General features: G+C 36.2%; 1 protein-coding gene across 1 annotated transcript in view; it reads right to left on the bottom strand.

Moving 5' to 3' along the window:
* The window catches only part of LOC120523157 (cytoplasmic dynein 2 heavy chain 1), a 417821-nt gene that overhangs the window by 99184 nt on the left and 291988 nt on the right, over positions 1-26649 (bottom strand). Inside the window, exons 79-82 of the mRNA XM_039744175.1 lie at positions 23580-23690; positions 21892-22047; positions 11344-11419; positions 7006-7217 (exon numbers count right to left, since the gene is read on the bottom strand). Of these exons, the coding sequence (XP_039600109.1) occupies positions 7006-7217; positions 11344-11419; positions 21892-22047; positions 23580-23690 (555 nt within the window). The remainder of the gene's footprint in view (positions 1-7005; positions 7218-11343; positions 11420-21891; positions 22048-23579; positions 23691-26649) is intronic.

The raw sequence follows: 26649 nt of genomic DNA, 5'->3' as shown, positions 1-26649 counted from the left end.
ACTTTGGCCAACAGTTACACTGCGTTGGGAGGAACATAGAACCATCCCGTGCAACTGGTGGCTTGGGGGTGGGGGTGGCTTTGGGGGTATGTGATAAGAGGTTTGTGACGAAGCATTAATTTTACATAAATAATTAGGCCCTGAAGCATGCGCATGTAGGTGCCAGTCTGGGGTTGATTGGGTTTCTTGGCTGATTGCGTATTTATGTGCAAACGTGAGCGGTTTAGTGTGGTGCCTCATTCACACTTTGAAGTAGGCAGAATGCCAACTGGGCAGTAAATAAGAAGCCTGCACAGCAGAATGGGGACAAAAATAGATCAGATTAAAGAAAAGAAAGAGTATGAAAGAATGGAGGTTAAGGAAGGAGAAATAGGAAGGAAACCTGCGTTGTGAGGAAATGAGGCAGATGGTTGGAAGTATGCCCTGGGGAAGTGAGTGGCAGGTCACGCTTGGTTGTGGGGCTGGTGAGGAGTCCTGCAACTAAGGAGTAAGATAGCCCCCATTGTACAGCATCTCCCATTTAGATGCCAATGGAGTGGCTGAAGGAGATGTGAGTGGTGTTTGGTAGGGAGTACTACAGATGCCAGGATCTGGTAGTAGGACCCTCAATCCAGGATATAGTGGGTGACTGCACCTGTCAGTGGTTATCTCCTCATGGTGCAAGGTCCTGATGGCATAACCTGAGGAGACACCATACTTTAGAAAGAAGAACAATAATATAGAATAATAATAGAAGAAACTATTATTATTATTAATATGATTTTAGCATTGCATTTAGTGGATCATTTAGTGAACATTTTAACCTACATGTTTTCACATTTATTTTGATTATTTATTTATTGAAGAACTTGCACTGCACTTTGAACACTGTTTTTGTTTGCTTTTTATTAAAAGCACTTGGCACTTCTGCACCAACCCCTTGCTGCTTGTCTGTGTCCTCATTTGCCTGCTCATCACGGTTTATGATCCTCAACGGTTCTGGGTTCAAGAGGCTCCATGAAGCAACCAGGGAGTGTGAAGCCAGCTGGACCATCACTGGGACAGCTTTCAAACTGTAGACTCTTATCCATAGTAAATTTATAAAAGCACAATATTAGACTGAAATGACAATGTACAAACTCTGTTAGTGTGTGTAGTACAAACTGAAGAGCATATTTTTTGAAATATGAGTTTGCATTTGTGGTTTACTGTGTAATTATAAAACTATAATCTTATTCTCAATGTGTTTTAATGTTAGCTGTTTGCTAACTTATGATATCCTAAAGCGAGTGCTACTTTTGCTATAATATATAATATATTCTTGTTTAGTAACAATAACTCTATACTTGTTTGAGGTGAGGTAAGTTAGAAACCTGAGGTTCAGTTAGCAAAATCTCTAATTTGCAAGTAATGAAAAAAAAGGTTTTTTGCAAATTTTATTTCTCATGGAATTCTCGCATGAAAGTGTCTTTTGTATGTTAAACTAAATACCAAATTGTTCCACCATTATACAGTCATATGAAAAAGTTTAGGAACCCCTCTCAGCCTGCATAATAATTTACTCTACTTTCAACAAAAAAGATAACAGTGGTATGTCTTTCATTTCCTAGGAACATCTGAGTATTGGTGTGTTTTCCGAACAAAGATTTTTAGTGAAGCAGTATTTAGTTGTATGAAATTAAATTAAATCTGAAAAACTGGCGGTGCAAAAATTTGGGTCCCCTTGTAATTTTGCTGATTTGAATGCATGTGACTGCTCAATACTGATTACTTGCAACACCAAATTGGTTGGATTAGCTAATTAAGCCTTGAACTTCATAGACAGGTGTGCCCAATCATGAGAAAAGGTATTTAAGGTGGTCAATTGCAAGTTGTGCTTCCCTTTGACTCTCCTCTGAAGAGTGAGAGCATGGGATCCTCAAAGCAGTATCATGGTTTAGGGGAAGGCTACAAAAAGTTATCTCTGAAGTTTAAACTGTCAGTTTCAATTGTAAGGAATGTAATCAGGAAATGGAAGGCCACAAGCACAGTTGCTGTTAAACCCAGATCTTGGAGGCCAAGAACAATACAGGAGCGGTATATGCACAGGAGTGTAAGAATGGTTACAGAAAACCCACAAATCACCTACAAAGACCTGCAAAAGTATCTTCCTGCAGATTGTGTATCTGTACATCGTTCTACAAATCAGTACAATTTGCATAAAGAACATCTTTATGGCAGGGTGATGAGAAGAAGCCCTTTCTGCACTCACGCCACAAACAGAGTTGCTTGTTGTAGGCAAATGCTCATTTAGACAAGCCAGATTCATTTTGGAATAAAGTACTTTGGACTGATGAGACAAAAATTGAGTTATTTGGTCATAACAAAAAACGCTTTGCATGGCGGAAGAAGAACACCGCATTCCAAGAAAAACACCTGCTACCTACTGTCAAATTTGGAGGAGGTTTCATCATGCTGTGTGGCTGTGAGGCTAGTTCAGGGACTGGGGCCCTTGTTAAAGTCGAGGGCCGGATGAATTCAACCCAATATCAACAAATTCTTCAGGATAATGTTCAAGCATCAATCACAAAATTGAAGTTACGCAGGGGTTGGATATTCCAACAAGACAATGACCCAAAACACAATCTACAAAGGCATTCATGCAGAGGGAGAAGTACAATGTTCTGGAATGGCCATCACAATCCCCTGACTTGCACATCATCAAAAATCAATGGGATGCTTTGAAGCAGGCTGTCCATGCTCGGCAGAGATCAAATTTAACTGAACTGGAGAGATTTTGTATGGAAGAATGGTCAAAAATACCTCTATCCAGAATCCAGACACTCATCAAAGGCTATAGTAGGCGTCTAGATAGCTGTTATATTGTCAAAAGGAGGCTCAACTAAGTATTGATGTATCTCTATTGGGTTGCCCAAATTTATGCACCTGTCTAATTTTGTTATGATGAATATTGCATATTTTCTGTTAATCCAATGAACTTAATGTCACTGCTGAAATACTACTGTTTCCATAAGGCATGTCATATATTAAAAGGAAGTTGCTACTTTGAATGCTCAGCCAATGACAAAACAAAAATCCAAAGAATTAAGAGGGGTTCTCAAACTTTTTCATATGACAGTAGCATGCAAACATCAACAATACATATTTTGAATTCTGCTTATGTTAAGTGTCAGATGCTCAATGGATTTGAAACCACCATTACTATTTACATTTATAGAAAGCAGGACATGCAGAAAAGGGTGCAAAGACAAAGAGAAACAAGATTCCCTTTCCATAGCAACCCAAATTTATGTGTACAGATCAGACCAAATCAGCACTACTATCACATTTACTACTCAGAAAAACAGAAGGTGATCTTATCATTCTTTTGCAAAAAAAACCCTTAAAGTTCTGAGGAAACAATAGCCTTCTGTTCTCAGAAGCTCTCATTATATCTAACCTACTTTACAAATGGAACAGTGGCAAAACTTAAGACTTTGTTAAATATGTGTATATATATATATATATATATATATATATATATATATATATATATATATATATATATATATATATAGGTACTGTATATTTAAATTATAAATATACAGTATATATGAACACATATATACATTTTTTTGTCTTCAATAAAATGGTAAAAACTCCGATTTGCTTTAAAACCCACTGATTCTGAGGTTGCATTATAATCCGTTTTCTCAAAAAGACTAAAGATACTAACAAAAAAATAACTACAGTATTTATATGAAATTTATATAACACATTCAATAAATGTATAGAGAATATTTTCCTTCACTGTGTTGTTGCTTAAATGCTTAAAGACTATAATAATATTCTAATTATACAAAACTAAATAAAAAAAGACTTGTCAATCTAAGCCCAGGTACTATAAAACAAATCAGTATCTCATGTATATGGCCTCTAAAAATGTTATATAAAAAAAAGAGCAAAGCATGGAGACAATAAGGAACTATCCAAGATCCAAAGCATACCACCTCATCTGTTCACTGCCACAAATACTGGCACATGTTTCTTCATTGATAATGGAACTGCTGAAGGCAGTGGCACAATGAATTCTAAGATGTATAGAAACATCTTATCTGCTCAAATTTTGGTAAATGCCTCCAAACTTATTGGATGATGCTTCATCTTACAACAAGATAATGATTCCAAGCATACTACTAAGGCAACACAGGAGGTTTTCAAAGCCAAAAATGGAAAATTCTTGAATGACCAAGTCAGTCACCAGATTTAAACCCAATTGAGCATGCCTTCGATATGCTGAAGCGAAAACTTAAGAGGACAAGCCCCCAAATAAAGTGGGAGCTGAAGATGGCTGGTATACAGGCTTGGCAGAATATCACCCGAGAAGATACTTAGCACCTGGAAATGTCTATGAATCACAGACTTCAAGCAATCTTTGCATGCAAGGGATATGCAACAAAGTACTAAATATGACAGTTTAATATACAGAATACTGCTATGTCCCAAAAATTATGGTGCACTGAAATGAAGGGACGATGTAGAAAAAGTGTTGTAAGACTGAAATGTTTACAAATATTGTTAAATTAAAGCCTGTAGATGTATATACACATTAATCATGTCTAAATTGTTTGATTTGTAATTTTAAACTGTTAGGAAAATGGTAAATCAAGGAAAAATGTGTCTTTGTCCCAAATATTAAGGAGGGCACTGTATATATTAGAGGACAGCACCAAGGTGGATTAGTTAGTGCTACTGCAGGAATACTTCTATTAAATCCTTATTCAGTCACTGTTATTTACACATTTTCCCCATGCTTTACACATTAGGTTATGTTACTTTGAACTTTAAACTGACCCAGGATGAGGCGATGGACTGAGGCTTAGTTCAAGACTGGGTACCATCTTGCACCCATAGAATTTGAATCAGGCCATGATTACTTGTGACCCTGAACTATAAACCGGATTCCAAAAAAGTTGGGACACTAAACAAATTGTGAACAAAAACTGAATGCAATGATGTGGAGATGGCAAATGTCAATATTTTATTTGTAATAGAACGTAGATGACAGATCAAACGTTTAATCCGAGTAAATGTATCATTTTAAAGGAAAAATATGTTGATTCAAAATTTCACGGTGTCAACAAATCCCAAAAAAGTTGGGACAAGTAGCAATAAGAGGCTGGAAAAAGTAAATTTGAGCATAACGAAGAGCTGGAAGACCAATAAACACTAATTAGGTCAATTGGCAACATGATTGGGTATAAAAAGAGCTTCTCAGAGTGGCAGTGTCTCTCAGAAGCCAAGATGGGTAGAGGATCACCAATTCCCACAATGTTGCGCAGAAAGATAGTGGAGCAATATCAGAAAGGTGTTACCCAGCAAACAATTGCAAAGACTTTGCATCTATCATCATCAACTGTGCATAACATCATCCGCAGATTCAGAGAATCTGGAACAATCTCTGTGCGTAAGGGTCAAGGCCGTAAAACCATACTGGATGCCCGTGATCTCCAGGCCCTTAAACGACACTGCACCACAAACAGGAATGCTACTGTAAAGGAAATCACAGAATGGGCTCAGGAATACTTCCAGAAACCATTGTCAGTGAACACAATCCACCGTGCCATCCGCCGTTGCCAGCTGAAACTCTACAGTGCAAAGAAGAAGCCATTTCTAAGCAAGATCCACAAGCTCAGGCGTTGTCACTGGGCCAGGGATCATTTAAAATGGAGTGTGGCAAAATGGAAGACTGTTCTGTGGTCAGGCGAGTCACGATTCAAAGTTGTTTTGGAAATCTGGGACGCCATGTCATCCGGACCAAAGAGGACAAGGACAACCCAAGTTGTTATCAACGCTCAGTTCAGAAGCCTGCATCTCTGATGGTATGGGGTTGCATGAGTGCGTGTGGCATGGGCAGCTTGCATGTCTGGAAAGGCACCATCAATGCAGAAAAATATATTCAGGTTCTAGAACAACATATGCTCCCATCCAGACGTCATCTCTTTCAGGGAAGACCCTGCATTTTTCAACAAGATAATGCCAGACCACATTCTGCATCAATCACAACATCATGGCTGCGTAGGAGAAGGATCCGGGTACTGAAATGGCCAGTCTGCAGTCCAGATCTTTCACCTATAGAGAACATTTGGCGCATCATAAAGAGGAAGGTGCGACAAAGAAGGCCCAAGACGATTGAACAGTTAGAGGCCTGTATTAGACAAGAATGGGAGAGCATTCCTATTTCTAAACTTGAGAAACTGGTCTCCTCGGTCCCCAGACGTCTGTTGAGTGTTGTAAGAAGAAGGGGAGATGCCACACAGTGGTGAAAATGGCCTTGTCCCAACTTTTTTGGGATTTGTTGACATCATGAAATTCTGAATCAACATATTTTTCCCTTAAAATGATACATTTTCTCAGTTTAAACTTTTGTTCCGTGATTTATGTTCTATTCTGAATAAAATATTAGAAGTTGGCACCTCCACATCATTGCATTCAGTTTTTATTCATGATTTGTATAGTGTCCCAACTTTTTTGGAATCCGGTTTGTAAATAAGCTGGTTATACAATGGGTCAATGGATTTACATATTGAAGGGTCCACTGACACATCCATAGGTACCCCCTACAACTGAAAAGCTATCCAGGGTTGGTAACTATTATAAACCAGATACTGCAGTAAGTGGCTCAGTCTTCAGAGGTTGACAGCATGCATTGGTAGCAAGTTGCATGCAAAAACAAATAGGTCTAACTGGAAAATGGATGCTTAGGTAGCTTCTTTCTCCGAATTTATTTCCTTAAATCTATCATAATTCGTGGAAATAAATATACAACTTAAAAAGTTAAATTTTACTCAAATGGCCAAACTACCCAACACAGACACAAAACAGGGATTTCTAAGCAGAAAGATGTTTATTTATAGTAAGTCATATATTTAACATTTACATAAATTTTATATATTAATACACAACAAAATCCATGTTTGCCTTGTTCAGCTTGATAAAGTTGAATAGCAACTTATTTACTTGTGGAAAATATATGAAATTACTTACTACAATGCTGCAAGAGTTTGGAAGGTTGACTTGAGAAGGGAATGGGGACATCTTCCTGCTTCTAGAATTAGACCCTGCTATGACCCTTGAGTTGAAAAATTGTTCCAAATAGGAACGCAAAATGCGCAGGTCAAAGATATTATCAATACGACCTCCATAAATAGCATTTTCTAGTAAACCATGTACAAAATCCCACTGGAAATCTTGTGTTCCTGAAAAGGAAAAAAAAACACACACACACAGACAAGTTACATTTAAAGTGAAACATAGCTTCATTAGGCATTAGGGTTATACTCTACATAAACCTTGCACTGCTTAAAAACTTAACAACTTCTGTGTACTATTTATTTTTTTGGCTGAAGAAGTAATTTACTCTTTTTAAATTTTACCTGGTTAATGCTGGATTAACTAAGTACCAAATCTAAGTCGTTTAGTTCTCGGTCAAGTGCAAAACTCAAATATATTAATTAGATGCATTATACCATATGGTTCATTTCCATGATATTAATTTTTATCAGTGAGCATTTTGAAATGTAAATGGAGACTATGGCAGCATCAGTAAGCCTTTATCACCTACTGTGCACTATATATGATAAAAGGAAAGTGTTTTCTTCACATTTTTATTGCTTTTACTTAACCAAATAGATACATAATATTCATAAACGTGAATGATTGTTAGGGAGGTGCAGATGTTCAAATAAAATCAGACTAGACATCATAATGATATTTATTACTAATAAAAGAAATGTTACAAAAGACATGTTAAATTAGTTTTTCTATATAGTAAAGTAACAATATTTAAAGAATTCTGACCTTGAATTGGTCTGAATGAAAACATTTGACAAATTCATCCATCGATGCTTACTATAGTTACAGGATTTTCTAGAAATCCAAATCTCTTGTGGATAGTGTGTCATGCACCAAACCTTAAGTTACAATTCTACTAGAATTGATGTTCCATAAAAGTTTGTTTTCCCTTTCAATATTTATTGCATAGTGTGACCTGATCTTTCTGTTTTTTTTAAAGATGAGCTCAATAGATAAACATTAGAAATGAGACATACGTATACTAAAACATTGATTTTTCGTTTAATCATGTATCTAAAGTAAGCATCCCACAAAAACATAAGTATATATAATAAGGCAGTTGGTTTTAGCTATGTGTGAGATGTCAGAAAGCTTGAGGTTACCAGAAAGTCTAAAACATGAGAATCTTCAAACTAAAATTCACAAAATATACTGACACACTACCTTTAGCAAAAAATATTTTTTTATATAATTTTAAATGCATCTGCCCTTTAGTTCATTGTCTTTTATATACTATTCAGTTTAGTGAGTTTATATTATTCAAAACATAAGTAAACTATTTAGCCCATCAATCTTGTTAATAGAAATTGGATCTCTACTTCAACTACTGTACATAGCCAGATTCCCATTGAATGCTTACTGGAATCTGGCTTGAGTACACATTACTCTTGATGTCCAGTAAGTGCCTTATTAACTCTTGTTCTAATGGACTGATGTCCAGTACAAGGTTAGCTATCTGATTCTGCTTGAATAAACTTTGGGCTAAGTTAACATGGACAGGTTTATGTTTGTTTGATAATGTATTGACAGATAAATGAATTCTGCTACCAGCTTTACCAATGCTTAGAAGAATACTTTTTCTTTACTTCCATATGTAGCCTACTCTGTTGAGGACTAAAGATTTTACATTTCTTTGGCCTATCAGAGGGAGGATATGGCCTTTTTCCTTAGCATGTTCTTACAAGCACTTCTCTGCTGCTGTTAACTTTTTATTTTTTAAATATGACAACCATTATGAGCAATGTAGCATTTGCTAGACAGCATTTATTTCCTATTTATTCATTATTTGATACTCTTTATGATTTATCTTTATCTGATTCTACCTATTCTGATACTTCCTAGTTTGGTACCACCTGCAAACTTAACCAGCTTTTTATTAACGTTCTTAGCAAGATATGTTAAAATTATTAGTGGCCTCAGCACTGATTCCAGAAGGAGACCACTTTCAACATTACCTAATTAGGTAAGGTCTCCTTGCATAAGCCTTTTTTCCTGTATTTGAACAAATGTTCACCTATCTACACACTACACCCTCAACATCCCTTCTTTTAGTTTGGTAATACGTATCTTAAATGGGACATTATCAAAATAATTCTGTAAATTGAGATAAATAACATCATATGCACCTCTTTGATCTCTTTATATGCTACTTCTGAATATGAGGTTTGACTCATAGTTGCAGTCTCTGGTTCGTTACCTACACACAAGGTATCCCTGGAAGGCAGCAAAGTGATTCCAGTAAAACTGAAAGTTTATCGACTCTCCGCCATTTTTTTTTTTTACAAATGGAAATCATCAACCTGATTTACTGTCTCTTCTTTCCACAAAGAATTAAAGAATTAGATTAACTAAGACCACCCATAATAAACATGAAACATGGTTTCATTTTCCCTGTCTGCCCAAATAATGCTCCCCCTCAAGTACTGTTCAGCTGACATCTTTACCCAAGTGTGAAAAAAATTAAAGGAACACTTTTCAATCAGAGTACAGCATGTCAATGAAACTTCTGGGATATTGATCTGGTCAGTTAAGTAGCAGAGGGGGCTGTTAATCAGTTTCAGCTGCTTTGGTGTTAATGAAATTAACAACTGGTGCACTAGAGGGGCAACAATGAGATGACCCCCAAGACAGGAATGGTTTAACTGGTGGAGGCCAATGACATTTTTCCGTCCTCATCTTTTCTGACTGGTTTTTCACTAGTTTTGCATTTGGCTATGGTCAGTGTCACTACTGGTAGCATGAGGCGATACCTGGACCCTACAGAGGTTGCACAGGAAGTCTAACTTCTCCAGGATCACACATCAATACGTGCTATTGCCAGAAGGTTTGCTGTGTCTCCCAGCACAGTCTCCATGGCATGGAGGAGATTCCAGGAGACAGGAATTTACCTTAGGAGAGCTGGACAGGGTTGTAGAAGGTCCTTAACCCATCAACAGAACCCGTTTGCGCTCCTTTGGGCAAAGAGGAACAGGATGAGCACTGCCAGAGCCCTACAAACTGACCACCAGTAGGCCACTGGTGTGAATGTCTCTGACCAAACAAAAAGAAACAGACTTCACTTCATGAAGGTGGCCTGAGGGCCCGACGTCCTTTAGTGGGCGCTAGGCTCACTGCCCAGCAACGTGGAGCTCAATTGGCATTTGCCATAGAATACCAGAATTGGCAGGTCTACCACTTCCCAGATGAGAGCATGTTCACCCTGAGCACATGTGACAGACGTGATAGGGTCTGGAGAAGCTGTGGAGAACACTATGCTGCCTGTAACATCATTCAGCATGAACGGTTTGGTGGTGGGTCAGTGATGGTCTGGGGAGGCATATCCATGGAGGGACACACAGACCTCTACAGGCTAGACAACGACACCTTGACTGCCATCAGGTATCGGATGCAATCCTTGGACCCATTTTCAGATCCTATACTGGTGCAGTGGGTCCTGGGTTCCTCCTGGTGCATAACAATGCCCGGCCTCATGTGGTGAGAGTGTGCAGTCAGTTCCTGGAGGATGAAGGAACTGATACCATTGACTGGCCCCCACACTCACCTGACCTAAATACAATAGAACACCTCTAGGACATTATGTTTCGGTCCATCCAACGCTGACAGGTTGCACCTCAGACTGTCCAAGAGCTCAGTGATGCCCTGGTAAAGATCTGGGAGGAGATCACTCAGGACGCCATCTGTCATCTCATTAGGGGAATGCTCCAACATTGTCAGGTATGCATACAAGCACATTGGGGGCCATATAAACTACTGAGTACGATTTTGAGTGGCTTCAGTGAAATTTCGGTTAAATGGACTAGCCTGCTGCATTATGCTTTCATTTTAATTTTTGGGCTGTCTTTGAATTCAGCTCTCTGTAGGTTGATAATTTTAATTTCCATCAAACGATGTGGCAACCTTTCGTTCCCAACACATTACCCAGTCCATATCAGTATAGATATCCAGCAGGATTTTTTTTCCCATTGAAATCTAATGTATTTTCAAATTGTTCCTTTAACTTTTTTGACCAGTTTATGATGTTCACATTTCCATTAGTAGCTGCACAATATTCCTAATTGATAATTTATATAGAGTATATATGTATATAAAAAAGATGTTTTACACAGTATATGGAAGAAATAAATATGCTTCCATTTAGGAAATAAATGCTTTTTCACATTATTTATTGTACTGCTTCTTGTATTAAATATTAAAAACAAATAAGGAAAAGATAACAATAAAGGAAAATTCATGTAAATACATGACACTTGCCTTCAAACAGTCTGTCAATGATTTCAAACCCTGCACGCAGATCTGACAGTGAAAACTCATAGAATTTGGTCCAGCCCTGAAAAAGCAAATGAAGTAATAAAATACATGAAAAAAGGGACATATTGCTGGTAGCGATTTCAAAAAAAATTTTCCTGTGACTGAAAAAAAATTCACACAGTAAATAAAGATAGATAGGGCAAAACATAGATAATCAGACGATATTCCTGCATTTTACAGTCTGAATCCAGAAGACACTATGTTTTGTTTTTTTTTGGTTTATATAAACTTGTAAAGTAAAGCCCAGTTTCATTTGAAGTGAGTGAAATGTTTAACTTAACTTAGTTATATTGATTTCATTTTAATGCTTCATGTTCTGCCTTCATTTACTATACAACATACAACTACTCAGAGATCTTGCAAAAAATTCATTTTCAAGTGCTTTTTTACTACCACTAAGCCAGCACTTTCAGACACATACAATGTTTCACCTAAAAGCAAAACCTAATTATTACACTTTATTTAAATAAATCCATTGCTGGAATCAATTAATGTATCACCAAGCTACACTCCTCTCTCAACTCTTAAGCAGGCACAGGATATTTTACTGAACTCTCTAATTGCTACTCCTGTACAATGAAGAGCCTACTAATGAACTCCTAGATCATAAATACCATATAGCAATACATCCATGTTTTTAATTGGCTCTTGAACTTCCTGTCATCAGTTTGGTGTTTTCTTATTTAACTGGAGGCCTCTTACTTCCATACTTTGATTAACAAGAACATCATCCCAAGAAAAAAAAACAAAACAGAATGGTGGTGGTTTTGTTTGTAATGTATGGATGATAGAACTATAAATACAAACAATTCTTAACTGAAAGCCTGACAAAGGCTGGCTGATAAAGAAGTTTTCTTACATGGGGCAAGAAAGAGTATTCAGGGAGACAAAGAAATTATGCCAAAAATCCTAAGCTAAATAATTAGATTTAGAGAATCTTCTTCTTTATGTTAACTACATACAATTGTAGTTACAGTGTATAATAAGTCATAAGTTTAGGCATACATAGTGATCAAAAATAATTGATATTAAAAAGTGACAAAAATGAAAATAATGAATTCGATTAATTTTCAAGTAAAGACAATACAGTAATCCCTCGCTATATCGCGCTTTGACTTTCGCGGCTTCACTCTATCGGATTTTAAATGTAAGCACATCTAAATATATATCACAGATTTTTAAGCTGATTCGCTTTCTGGACAATGGGTCTTTAATTTAGTTTACATGCTTCCTCAGTTTGATTGCCCAGTTGATTTCATACAAGGGATGCTATTGGCGGTTGGCTTAGAAGCTACCCAATCAGAGCATGTATTATATATTAACTAAAACTCCTCAATGCTATAAGATATGCTTCCCGCGCGGTGCTTGTTTGCTTCTCTCTATCTTTCTCGCTCTCTCTGCCTGGCGGAGGGTGTGAGCAGAGGGGCTGTTTGCACAGAGGACACGGACGCTCCTCTACAAAATGCCGCTTTATCGCGGTGCTTCTGTATACTTATAAGCACGTATTGATTTTTTGATTGTTTGCTTTTCTTAGCGAGCGCTCTCTCTGACATTCTCTGCTCCTGACTGTGCTCCTTTATGACGGCGCTCCTTTGAAGATGATATGTTTGCTTTCTTTTAATTGTGAGAAAGAACTGTCATCTCTGTCTTGTAATGGAGCACAGTTTAAACGTTTGACTAAAGGGTGTTATTTCATGTCTAGAGGGCTCTAATAATGTTAACAGGGTGGGACAGTTTATAAGGGCTTAAAATATCTAAAAATAACCACACAAACATATGGTTTCTACTTCGCGGATTTTCACCTATCGCGGGGGGGTCTGGAACGCAACCCCTGCGATCGAGGAGGGATTACTGTAAAGGGAAGTTAGCCAATAGAAACTAAAATTTATTTAACCTGCAAACAATCTTGACACAAATGTTTTTGCTATTTACAGTGGTTTCAGAATGTATTCAGACCCCTTCACTTTCTACACATTTTATAGTTTTATAGATTTAATTTTAAATGGATAAATTTGCCATTTTTGTACAACAATCTACATTCAATAATTTATGACAAAATAACTTGTTTTCAGAAAGGTACATTTATTATTAAAAATCAAAAACTGAAGCCTCTCATATATATATAAGTATTCAGCCCCTTAATCCAGTACTTTGGAGAAGCCCCTTTGACAGTAATTATGGCTTCAGATCATCTTGGTTTGATTTCTACAAGCTTTGAACACCTGGATTTGAGTGACTTTCCCATGCTTCCTGGCAGATGCTCTCAGGCAACATTAAATTGGAGAGGAAGTGTCTGTAAACTTCCATCTTCAGGTCTTTCCACAGATGTTCTATGGGCTTTAAGTCTGGGCTTTGGCTAGGCTACTCAAGGCCAAGTCACTCCATCTTTATTTTGGCTCTATGCTTTGGGTCATTGGTGTGCTGAAGGGTGAACCTTCGCCCCAGTCTAAGGTGGTGTGCACTCTAGAGTGAGTTTTCTTCAAAGACCTCTCTGTAGTTGTCTGCATTCATCCTGCCCTCAAATCTGTCCAGTTTCCCTGTCCCAGCTACTGAAGCACCCTTACAGCATGATGCTGTCACCACCACAGGGATTTTATCATTGAATCACTGTAGGGATTTTATTAGGCAAGTGATAAGCAGTGCCTAAAAAAATACTTGTAATTGTATTATTAATTCATGCTAAAATATTTGCATTGACATTGCAGATAAACCATATAGCAGTGTTTCTGACTGCATGTAGACTTTTTAAACAGAGGACATGGTCAGAACCCAAAAAAATATGTTTGCGTGGAGATTACAAGCAGTCCACAGAACAAAAAGTGAGAGGATGTGTTTAATTATTTTGCTGGGCTCTGGTATGTGCTGTCAAGAGTGGATGCTGACTGGTAATTTCTAGAAGTGAATTTCACACGGCATTGCAAGTGATACTGATAAATGATGGGGTGCAAGTGCTGGATGACTCTGCGTTTTTATATGCACAGGATTGGTATTCACTTCAGTTAATCATAAATTTTTTATGGTAACCTTCACTTCAAGATCAAGTAACATGCAAAAATACAGGACAAGATCACTCAATACAAGAAGATGATATATTAAAAAAAAAAGTCTGAAGAATGTACACATGTATACTTGAACTTGAACTACATGGTAGCAGAATGACAGTATGAATTGAAAGTACAGCAAAATTAGGGTCAGCATAATAGTTCTTAACAACTAAACTAGTAAATGAAGGCAAATTTAAACAGAACAGAGAAAAATACAGTTTAATATGTTTGATTTTAACATAAACACAGAAGAAGCATCTCCTGTAAAATTACCTTAAAATGTTTATACTACTAGATATTGTGCTTGTTTAAAACCACAAAAAACTGCACAGTATACTGTATAGAAGATGTATCAAATTGTATGTAAATGTTATAGCTCTTCTTAAAAAGCTTTATAATTTTATATATAAATACAGGTAAGTACAAAAAATGAAACACAAAATTTAGGCATGAATGTCAAGGTGGAATAAGTAAAAGACACTCTACACACCAACACATGCCTAGTTAATTTACCACAGCTTCCAAGAATCATGCTGCCACCTACAGGGGGATAAAGGAAACTAGCACATGAATTGAAGAGATGGGTTGCTCAATTCATTATTTACCATGTAAACATATAAAACTAGGTTTACTTTAGATTTACTTTTGCACTAGAAATACTCTGTAGTTAACTAAAATTATTCCTTGTCTTCTCCCACACTGATTCTATACACTTATTCTCATTAGCTTCGTTGAATGCCTTTTTAAATCCAGTTAATGTAATATGCATTCTAATTAAGTAGATGGATTTTTGTTCAAGCATATAGTTTTCACTGAAGGAAAAAGAAAGAAATACATCAAAACGTTGACTGATAGGTACTTTGCAGCCAGAATAAATATGGTTAAGAAAAAATTGCCCAATTAACCATCCATTTTCTGAACACTCTTAATACAGCAACTTCAAGTGTAACGCATAAGAACATATACACACCCTCAAAATGTTAAAGATATATTAAAACTTAAAATTTTCTTTTCCAGAATATGTCCCAAAAATGGATAGATTATTGAGTTGGTGTTGCATGTAAAAGATTATGATAGAGATCATGTTGCTTAGTACCATAAAAAAGTTAGGATTAACAGAAAGTAAGTGTTATTGATTTAACTGGCACAGTTAAACAGTATGAAGTGAGATTCATTTTTTGCCTTCAGCATGGAGTTGAAGCTCTAGTAACACCACTCCCTATTTGGAACTGTGCTTATTTCCTCAGTTGACAGGCAGAAAATAAAATGTTGCAACCATTTACCAGATATGCAACACCTGCACCAAATTTTTGAATCCTCTCATTTACCTGGTTACTTGGGCTACAGTTAAAAGCTATATTAAAAGTTGAATTAATTATCCCTCAATAATCCAACTGCTTTGTCCAGGATAAGGCTATAGGACTAATGTAGTATGAGTATGAACATACAGAATTTATTTACTCATTTTTACATTTGCAAGCTCAATTTACCTTATTACACCATTGACATTTTAATTCAGACATCAAGACAGGTCAATTTAACAACAAAAGGGGATGACAAGAATGCTTTTGTTCATGATAATCTCAAAAAAGTGTTTCAAATAAATAAAAAGAATGACAAAATTACCAGATTGCAGGTATCAATGGCCTTTCATTTTTGTAATGACAGTTTAAGTATGATAAAAGAATAATAAGTAAGACAAAAAAGACCAACTCTACAGAATCCACTTGGCACTGCCTTTGATACAGGGGGCAAAGACTGAATGAATGCTTCTTTATTTATTTATTTTGCTAACATTACCATATACTAATCAATATTTTTGCGATTTTGTTACTTTTAAGCATTATTTATTTCTAATTTGTCATTTAATGCAGTCTACAGATTACTTGTTATATAATTTAGAGCTCCTGCATACCTCTTAACTTATTTGAAAGGACACCTGTAAGTAAAAGGTAGGACAGGCAGCTGAACATTTCAAATTTGATTCCATATTTAAAAAATATAATACATTAAAATTAAACTTTAAAAAAGTAATTGCACAATTCTAATTGACACCCAATTGATTGTATTCTCAAAGGCACCTATGTATAGTTCTATAATTTCTTTGAACATCTTCTGCATAATAATTTGAATTTTACATAACAGGCAGATTATTATTTTCTTACAGAAGATGTTTATTGTATTTGAATGCTTATTGTAAAACAAATTACTGCATATTGCCAAAATAATTTCAGAGTTTTAAATGAAAAAAATAGAAAATGAATTGTATTGTTAAAAATGTATAGGAAAATTGAGCATTGACTACAAGTGTAATACCCTCACTAATAGGGCCCATTGTCAAGTATATACTGTATATTATGCACAGTGTAATTGCAGTATCTATTCAAGTAAAATAAAGAAGCAGGTGCTAAACAAGATCATAGAAGAGGACAAAAACTACTTGATTATATGATTGTCATTCATATCAACTCTGTCTCTGCTGAGTAAGACTGTAATCTGAAGTAAAATATCACTTAGCAATTTATTATTAGTGATTTTACTATAAAACAAAAACAGTACACAATAAATATACTGTACTGATTTTAAAAAAAAAGAAGAAGATTTTCTGGAATGAGAAATTGTGTTAAAGTGAGGTCTGCAGCTGTTTGGTGTTTTTAATAAATAATCACTGCATTCGTATCTTTGTGTGGGGGGTGTGGTAGCGTGGTGAGCAGTTCCCGGGTGTGAAACGGGAGTGGACAGCCCTGTACAGGTGTAGAATCATCCGTAACCTTAACTAACCGCAGGAGCTGTTGATTATCCAGCTGTGCCACATTCTCATTTTACAAGGGAAGCACTAGTGCGAGAGAGGGGATCTTGAATCAAGGATCAAGAAAGAAAGACAGAGGTTAAAGTTAGAAAGAAAGAGAGAGGGCAGGAGGCGGAAGGAACTTGTGCAAGCAAGCAGAAGGGAGCAGGCTGAAGAGAGAGAGAAGGCAGGCAGCTGGGAAGGAGAGCTCCTTGAGCAGTGTGAGAGGCTGATGCCCGGGGGGTTGGCTGAAGGAGTGATTGCTCTGGCTGAGCAACTCGGGGAGCCACAGCGATGTGTACTAAGAGGAGCGACTCACCGTGGAAGACCAGGAAGGCAGCGGGGGCTGAGTAGGCTTGGGTGGAGAGCTACAATGTGAGTGCCATAGCCATTGGGGTCCCAAGCATAGGTCCGGAATCAGGCCATAGCTATGGGACGGCAGGGACCCAGACTTGTGGAAGGTGTGTGTCAGTAGGGTCACTATCTGCTGCAAGGCCTATATTAGATAAGCCGAGGAGCCACTGGGTTTTTTTTTGTGAAGACAGTTTCCTGGCAGTTGAGTTTAACCTTTTTTTTTAATGGATTCATTTATTCCGATTTTAACCTCCACAGATACACCTTTATATGGATTATTTATGTATTATAGATATGGGAGCACTGCACTTTTTAACATTTTTGGATTGTTTTTAATAAAAGCTCTGAACACTTTTACACCATCCCCTTGATTTGTCTTAATTTGCCAAGCTCATCTTGGTTACGGTACTGACAGTGTCGAGTTCAAGAGGCTCCCATTATTGAAGAGGTAGCAAGGAGCCGACCCGCACCGTCACAGAAATCTATAGTTGTAGCTTGTATACTTTCTCACAAAAAGCTGTCCAATTGTTTTCACCCCATGAACACAAACAGAACTTACGCAGTGAGGGACTGCAATTTGTCAAATACACAAAAGCTGAATAGGTATTATTTTTAACCACTGATGTGCAGTAAAAATAATTCCTGATCAGGTCAGGTTGGAGCACATGCACTGCTGCAGTGCACTGCCACACTCACCACATGATGAAACAGTTCTGGATCCTAGGTGGCAACCCCCCCAGGCAGACACATGGTGCTGTCCCACCCTCTAAAAAATGACCATCTATCTGGCGCAGCCAGGTGCTATGTGGACATAACCTTGGCCTGGTCTGGCTGCTTGGGTCTTCAGCAATGAAGATCCTGCAAGTCGGATCATCCTCTGCGAAACATGCAACATGGTTATATTGCATTAACTGATGCTCCCTCACAATGCAGGTAATGTGCCTCATTGGGACTCCTTGAGCAACCACTTGTTCAACACAAAGTCAAACCAGTGGTACTCAAGATTTCTCCCGAGGCGTCAAAGGATCTAGCTTTTGTTGTTGTCCAGATCTAATTATGCAATTTTCATTACACTATAACTTTAAAGTTTATTACATAGAAAATCAACTGAAAAATCCAGGACCATCAAGAAGTCTGCGAACTGACGACATGAAGAATCGTCTTCGTGCCGAACTGGAATCATCCCTGCATAAATCAAAGTAATCCAGACGATCTGGATCTGCATAATTAGATCTGGACCACTCTGTACATATATTATTTATCTTGTTTTTCAGGGTGTTTTTAATAAAGTACCACAAAATGTACACCCTATAAAGAGAATTTAGAAGTCACTGTAGATTCATCACTGTCCACATTCAGACAGTGTACAAACGTGGTAATGAAGTTTAAAAAGGTGTCAAGTTACACACTGCATTGTGTGAAGTTTGTAAAAAAAAATGTTATAAAAGTAACAGTAAGGGATTACGTTTTTCCAGTTTCAGTAAATGAAGATTAAGAGTTTTTCAGGTAATCTTTAGTTTATATCTAGCACAGTTACCCCACGAAGCCCGGGTGGGGACACCAAATAGCACTGTCTGAGGTGATGACTCTCAACTAATTTTGAAATAAAACATAATATGTGGTCTTGCCCCAAATAAGAAACCTGTGCAAAATTTGGTGGCAATAGGTACAAAAGTGTGGACCTGCATACTAGACAAACCCCCAAAAACAAATTCAGCTTTATATAATAGACAGTTCCTTTCTAAGGCAGAAAACACAACAAGGCACTTTACAGACAAATAATACAACAATTTACATGTGTTGTTTACAGTTGGGGCATAGGCATAAATTTATGAAATTAGTGAAACCAAATGGATGTCAGGTTATTACTTTTTCTTCCAGCAGCAAATTGGAGGTTAATTCTGAAACAGAATTACTAAGTAATAATGACTAATTTGTAGTTTTTAATAGTTCATGAAGGAAGAATTGGGGGGAAAAAAAAGGTACAAACAATGTGTTAAGGCAATTCGATACTTCCCGACAATGGTAGTCTCAATCTTAGCATGACCTGCAGCCTACAAACTTCATCATTTCCGACAATAAAGGCAGAGTACAAGAAAGGTAATAATTAAATAGTCCTATAAAATACATATACACACACTAAAAAAAAGAAACATCATTTTTGAAAAGCAGACTTAAGAATAGGTAAATATCTGAATAAACAGAAGGGGAAAAAACATTAGCCCTATACATTATACAACACAGTATATCATTTCAATGACAAATTGATTCATTCATCCATCATTGAAACCTGACAAATTCAATTACTGGGTAGCCGAGAACTGGGGACTATATTGGCATCATTGGGTGTAAAGTAAATGCAAGCCTTTGTTGAGCCAGAAGTTAAAAGTAAATAATGATGCATGTGAAAAATATTTGAAAAGCAAAAAAAGAAACCATCAAAAATGGTTTGAATTGACAAAAGTTACATTTTTAAAAACATAAAAATAAAAAGATAATTTTGCCAGGAAATTACAAAAACAGCAACAAGTACAAACATAGAGAATTGCAGGAAAATACACACAGGGAATCAAAAAAAGAAAAATATATAACAAGAAACATGCAGTAAAAAGTTAAAAAAAGTTTTCAATTTAAAAAAGCACATCAAAATTTAAAAAGCCTCTGAGATTCAAATTTTAGAATCATTGAAACTAAGTAGGGTATAGAAAATGAACGAAATATTAACAAAAGTAGTACAGGGCATGTCTCACAAAGTAAAGACAAGTTTTGTGTCTAAAAGATGTTAAAGCAGAAGCTTTAGTGTACTTCATGCATGAGATTTGTTGAAGAAAAAATAATTTTCAAAATCAGCTCTAGGAAAAGTAAAACAAAACATGTGTCTCTCATAGAAACATTAGAAGACTAATAGCTGGAGGATCATGTTTTTTAAAACAAGCAATTGGTGTAAATGACAAAAATCAACACCAAATCATATGACATTGATATGGCTTTATACTGGAAATCTATTGCATTTAGTGACAACAATGGCATTAATGATAAACCTAACACATCTGTGAGTTTTCACAGACAAGGCAGACCCAATGATGTACACTAATGTGAGAATGAACAGTGGGCTTTCTTTGTAAAGACAGAAGGACCAATGGAATGTGGTACCTGGCCATGAATGAGGTTCCTTTTTGAAAAAAAAAAAAAAAAGATTTAAGTATAGCTATATTGAAATGGAGTGAATGGTTGTGAATGGAGTGAGCTGAAAAGAGTACAACACTCTGAAAACTCTGAAAGCAAACCGTTTAACTTGCAGCTCTCTCTGTTCACAACGTGCCATCTCATGTGTTCTCCTTTTCACATGTCAGTATTTGAAAACACTGCAATGAATTTTCAAATGGGTTTATATACCTTTTTTTTAGAAAACTGAAATAACTGAACCACCAAATGTTTTCAGAATAGCCTATTATCTTTATTGCATGTGCTGAAAAAAATGTGGTTAATTGTAAGTGATTTTTTTTCTGAGATTATTGTATAGTTGTCTATAGGAGAGAGAGAGATAGCAATTCACATGTTTGCAACATCATGCTATAGCATCGATAAAGGAGGCTAGTTGAAGTGAAAAGAATAAGCATGTGCAATCAAGTACTTTCTGGAGAACAGAAACAGTGATTCACATCTGGGTACCAAAGTTCAGTATTGTCATTTTTGGTGATAATAGAAAAAATCCAGATATAAAAATAAAAACATGAAGAAAATTTAGTACACAAAAACACATAACATGGAGTAACAGGCAAGCAAAGTAACTTGGATTGTACTGTTAAATACCTTCAGGTTTCAAGATAAAAGAGAAATACATATGCTGAGTTTGAATGAATTTAAGTCAATGACTGCACAGAAATTTTACCATCAGATTAACCATTCAAGTTGGCCACTATAGCTAATAAACAGGGCTATAATGAGTATCTCTCTCTGAATTACTTCAAGAAGGAATAGCTAACATACTGCATCTTGAACAGCCCACAAATTGTTAAGTTGTCTCACAGCAGTTAAAAGGTGCAGCACTGATAATAGTGACTGTGAGCCAGGTATTACAACACATGAAGATCTTCTTTAACCAAAAGCTTACACTGTGTTTTCTGTCATCTAGAGCATTACCTTCTGCGTAGCACACAGTAAACATCCAAATTCAATTTTACTGTGACTGCCTCCTCTAGAATTCTGTAACACTAACTTGAAAGCTTATTAGTTATATTAATTTACTAACAAGAATATTCTATAAAGCAAAATATTAAAAAATCAACAATTTAGCATACATACTTGGGGAATATAATTTCTTCTTTCTTGGCACACAGCATGGAACCATGCCAAACAGAACAGAGACTGAGCTCTAGACACAAGGCCTTTGTGGCTTATCTGTTCTGGAGTCCATGATTCGTAAGTTCTCAGAAGGTTTTTTTTCAAACCTGGAGGTGCCTACATTTGAAACAAAACATATTTCTAATGAGATCAAAATTGTGTTTTCTTTAAAGAAATAACTAAAATGACTGATAAGGAAATGTGATGATAACAATACATTTCTATGACACTGAGCAATTTTTAAGAAACACCATATCTGCACAGTGCATAGGGTAAATACACCAACAATACTTTCGTAAATAAACAAAGGAAATGCACTGTTACAAGTACTAGTGTACTGTAGATCTAATAATAACAACAAATACTTTACCTTTTAAACATTTTCATATATTTTTAAAATATGCACCCATTTGTAAAATGTAAAACGGGCACATCTGAAAAACACTGCACTGTTTTTCAACAAAAGAAAACAGAAAGAACAACAGGTAATCAAAGGTTCAGAGCGTGTACCTGAAAGTGGTACTCTACAATGATGATTTTGTAAGTGATCGAACATTACCTCCTGTGTACTAAAATGTATGAATTAGAAGTTTTTAGCATTTTGAGATATTTCCTAAAACTGGTTCCCTGTGACATATCAATTTAGAGGGCCTCCTCCTTGGGATATTCAATGTCAATGTCCATTTAGCTAAGAAAGATTGACAAAATGTTTTCTTTTAATGTTACAGAAATGTTTCATAAGTACTATAAAATTTTTAGTGTTCATAGGGATTATTCTGAGAAAAAAAACTTGTTGAGGGTTGATGATTTTATTTTAATAGGTCATGCACACAGATTTCTGATCACTCTCTGCGCCGTACATTTATGTAATATTCTGAATCAACTTTTTTCAATTACAGAGCCATGTGGTGTGGGAGCCAGTTCTGGCAGCCCTAAATGCAATTTCAAAACCAGCCCTGAACTTATGGATCATCCATTGATGGGAATGTTTATGCATAAATTCACTTTCACTCATACAGGCCAATTTACTATCGTTAAATTAATGTAATGCTGAGGTATCCAGAGGATGTCCACAAAGACATTCAGGGTATCTGCTTATTAAGCACTGACAGCATACAGACTGAAAATGAAACAGTTCTCTGATACTTCGAGTCAGCAGTTCTAACTACTGTTCCATAATGTCACCAAATAATTTTTAAAATGCAAATTTTGAGCAGCAGATAAAATCTTCACAAATAGAGTAAATGAAACAAAATGTATTTTTTTTAATTGAGCATGAATTATGAATGATGGATTTTATTTTTTATGTGATTATGTATAATCATAAAACTGAAAGTTCTAATAAAAATGAAATAAACATTGCATATACAAATCACAACTACTGAAAATAATGAGAAAGGTACACTGAGGAATGTCCTTAAAGATTTTTTGAAATCATTTTTTTAATCAATTTTCCAGTAAAAACACCACAGACGGGATATGGTTTGATTATGAAAGCTAAACTTGGAAATCCACATATTTTATTTTTTTAATGAATCGAGTAGAAAATAAAACTATTCATTTTAACTGAAGAGTAAACCAAAGGGCAAACATTCTCCCAAATATTACTGTATGTTAAATACTGTTTGAATGCAAGAGGAAATAGTTACCTCATATGTAATCTTTAAACTGGACTGGAGCAATATAGGTGTGAATTTGGGGTGAACCTCAGCTGTTAGCCATAAACGGAAATTGGATTTTGGCTTTAGAATATTTAGTTCCTGGAGAGGAAAAAAAAAGAATTACATGAAATACATTAATAAAGATTAAAGGAGTACACAAAAAATCAACATATAATTATATAGAGTTACTTTAATTATATTAACAGATAATAATGCCAAATTTAGCAGTTTTGCACAAACTTTCAACTTTGAATATTTACACATCCCTGTTCTATACCAAGCAGGAAGCTAGAACCCACCTGGTCAACATGAAAAACCTGAGTCTGGACACAATCCCAGTCAATGGCAGGGTATCAAAACACTAAGTCAATTTAAAATTGTCAATTAACACAACTGCATGCCTTTGAGCTGTAGTGGGGGGAAGCTGGAGTCCCCAGAAGAAACCAATACAAATTCCATGTACCTCACCAAGTACCTGCTGAACTAACCAGGCTGTGAACATAAATATATTGATTACAAATATTTATAAACATGAAACATCACTTTCTTAAAAGTGGCATAATTTCAGTGAAGTAGAAAGTTAAACTGAAAAAGCAGAAAAGTAAAAAAAAAAAAAACCTGAACAGGATTGTCAGTCCATCAAAACATACCACTGAAAAGGCCTGCATTCTATTTAAGCCTGCTCTAGATGACCCTGGAGGTGACACTGGGACAATGAACCAAAAAAAAAAGGATCACTGGAGAATATCAATGAAAATATATAACGTTGTGCTGATTACCTAAATGCTGTATAGAAATAAAACACCAGAAAATATATAAAATAATTGTTGGTAAACAACAAAAAGAATACAAACAGCCATTAAATAGTAAGGCCTATCTCAGAAACTTATAAAAACAAAGAAAAAAGACAGTATTTTAGCCATTACACTGTTTTTCTGTATGATGGCTGTTGCCCAGATTTCATTCTTTCATTTTTTATGACATCAATTGCCACTTTTTTCCTATAAGCTCCCTCATGGCTTCTATCCCTTCACCATCACCATAGTCAGTCAGTCAGTCAGTCAGTCATTGTCCAACCCGCTATATCCTAACTACAGGGTCACGGGGGTCTACTGGAGCTAGTCCCAACCAGCACAGGGCATAAGGTACAAGGCACAAACAAATTCCACCACAGGGCACGCACACACACACACACACACACCAAGCACACACTAGGGACAATTTAGGATCGCCAATGCATCTAACCTACATGTTTTTGGACTGTGGGAGGAAACTGGAACACCCGGGGGAAACCCAGAGACAGGGAGGACCCGGGAAGCGAACCCAGGTCTCCTTACTGCAAGGCAGCAGCACTACCACTGCGCCACCGTGCTGCCCTGGGACAACTTTGCTTTTGTTTAAATGAATAAGAAAGATGTATTGAATTGTCTCATTACACTTGCAAACTATCTTATACCTGTACTCTCCTTTAAAATAAAAATTAATTAATTAAAAAGACAGTTTCTCCTCAAACCATGCCTTCCTTTCTCCAAACCAACTCTTTTGTTGAGCTCTGCACTATGCACCTGAATACTGCATTTTCTGTCTTTTCCAACTCTGCTTTTGCTTTTCATGTCTCATTCATCACACAACTCCTCACACTGCCTGTATAGCCAATACCGTAGTCCTTTAATATCAAAACTGAGAAAAGAAATTTCATGCATGTCTGTTCTTGCTTCTTCACATTCATCCACACTACAGAAGAATAACTTCTCTACTTACCCCAACATAAGTCTACCCCAATTGTCTATTGCCAATTTTGCACTGACATCTTATGGTGTACCTTACCTATTCTCTATCAAATCAGTACAGGATGGACAAACAAAGTACATTTTGAAATGAGCAAACTGTGCTGAAAGCCACTGCATATTTAGTTTGGAGTATTGTAACTCAAATGTTTAAAAAAAGTGTTCAATGAAAATCTGACTTGTCAGGTTATTTCACTTCCCAGTATGTTCCTATTGTAGACTTGTCATTTGTTTACCCTAAAATATCATCATTGTAACACACATTTAGGGTTTATTAGCGTACAGAGAATGGAGGTCTACAGTTATTTTTTTGCTATACCTGAAACTTCTTAATTTGAAAAAATCTGTGCTGAAGTATATGTGAAAAATTAAATGTTTCTTATACTGCCACCTTTACTATAACTGATAGCCTACTATATGTGTCTTTTTCAGCATACTGTAAATAGTGGATTCCCTTGCCTAAAGATGTCTGACTTCCAGAATTAAAACCCATTTGTTTGGCCTGACCTATTTATTATTTTTAACTTGAGGCAATGCATTGAGATGCATGCACACGAAAGCCAATTTATCAGCTCAAGATTTGCATCAAACAATTTAGAGAAGAGTACATACAATTCAGAATGTTGCTTTGAGGGGTTTCTTTTTATGCTTCATAGGAAAACAGACCTGAAAATAGTCAGCAAGATCTTTTTAAATACAGTTTTATTGACAGAACAGGGAAACTGCAAATAAAATACTTTGTAGAATTTTTACTTATTCACACAGACACAAAAATATATTGGCAAAGCAATTTTGTTCACATATTGTACATCAGGTAATAAAATTCTTTTAGCACCAGCTTATGACTAAACTGTGCCCCTGAGCTTACTCTGGGCTAATCTTGTAAAAGTTAGTGAGATGTGTTTTACAGTGAAGTTTTCACTTGAAAGCTTTAAAAAATATTAAAATTCACCACTTAGTATTGGTATACTGAAAATGGAATTATCAGTATGTTATGCTTAAATGCTAACACAACTGTAATCATTTTCAATATTGGAGACCCAGCATTATGGGCCAAGTAGCATTATGAACAAGGTAGGACCAACCAGGATGTGAAGATGTCTTACCTGTGACAGCTGAAATTCAACATTGAACTCTAGGGTTGCTTCTACTGATACAGATAAGTGGGTGTCCCCTTCCACCAATAACACTTCACATCTGTACCCCTTGAAGTACCATGCTCAGTGTGTATTTCCCAAATAATCATAGTGCTGCATTCATTAAAATGTGCA

This window comes from Polypterus senegalus, chromosome 2 (assembly GCF_016835505.1).
Source record: "Polypterus senegalus isolate Bchr_013 chromosome 2, ASM1683550v1, whole genome shotgun sequence".
Classification (NCBI taxonomy): Eukaryota; Metazoa; Chordata; class Cladistia; order Polypteriformes; family Polypteridae; genus Polypterus; species Polypterus senegalus.
The sequence above is the reverse complement of the archived record's forward strand: the minus strand, read 5'-3'. Positions and strand labels throughout refer to the sequence as shown.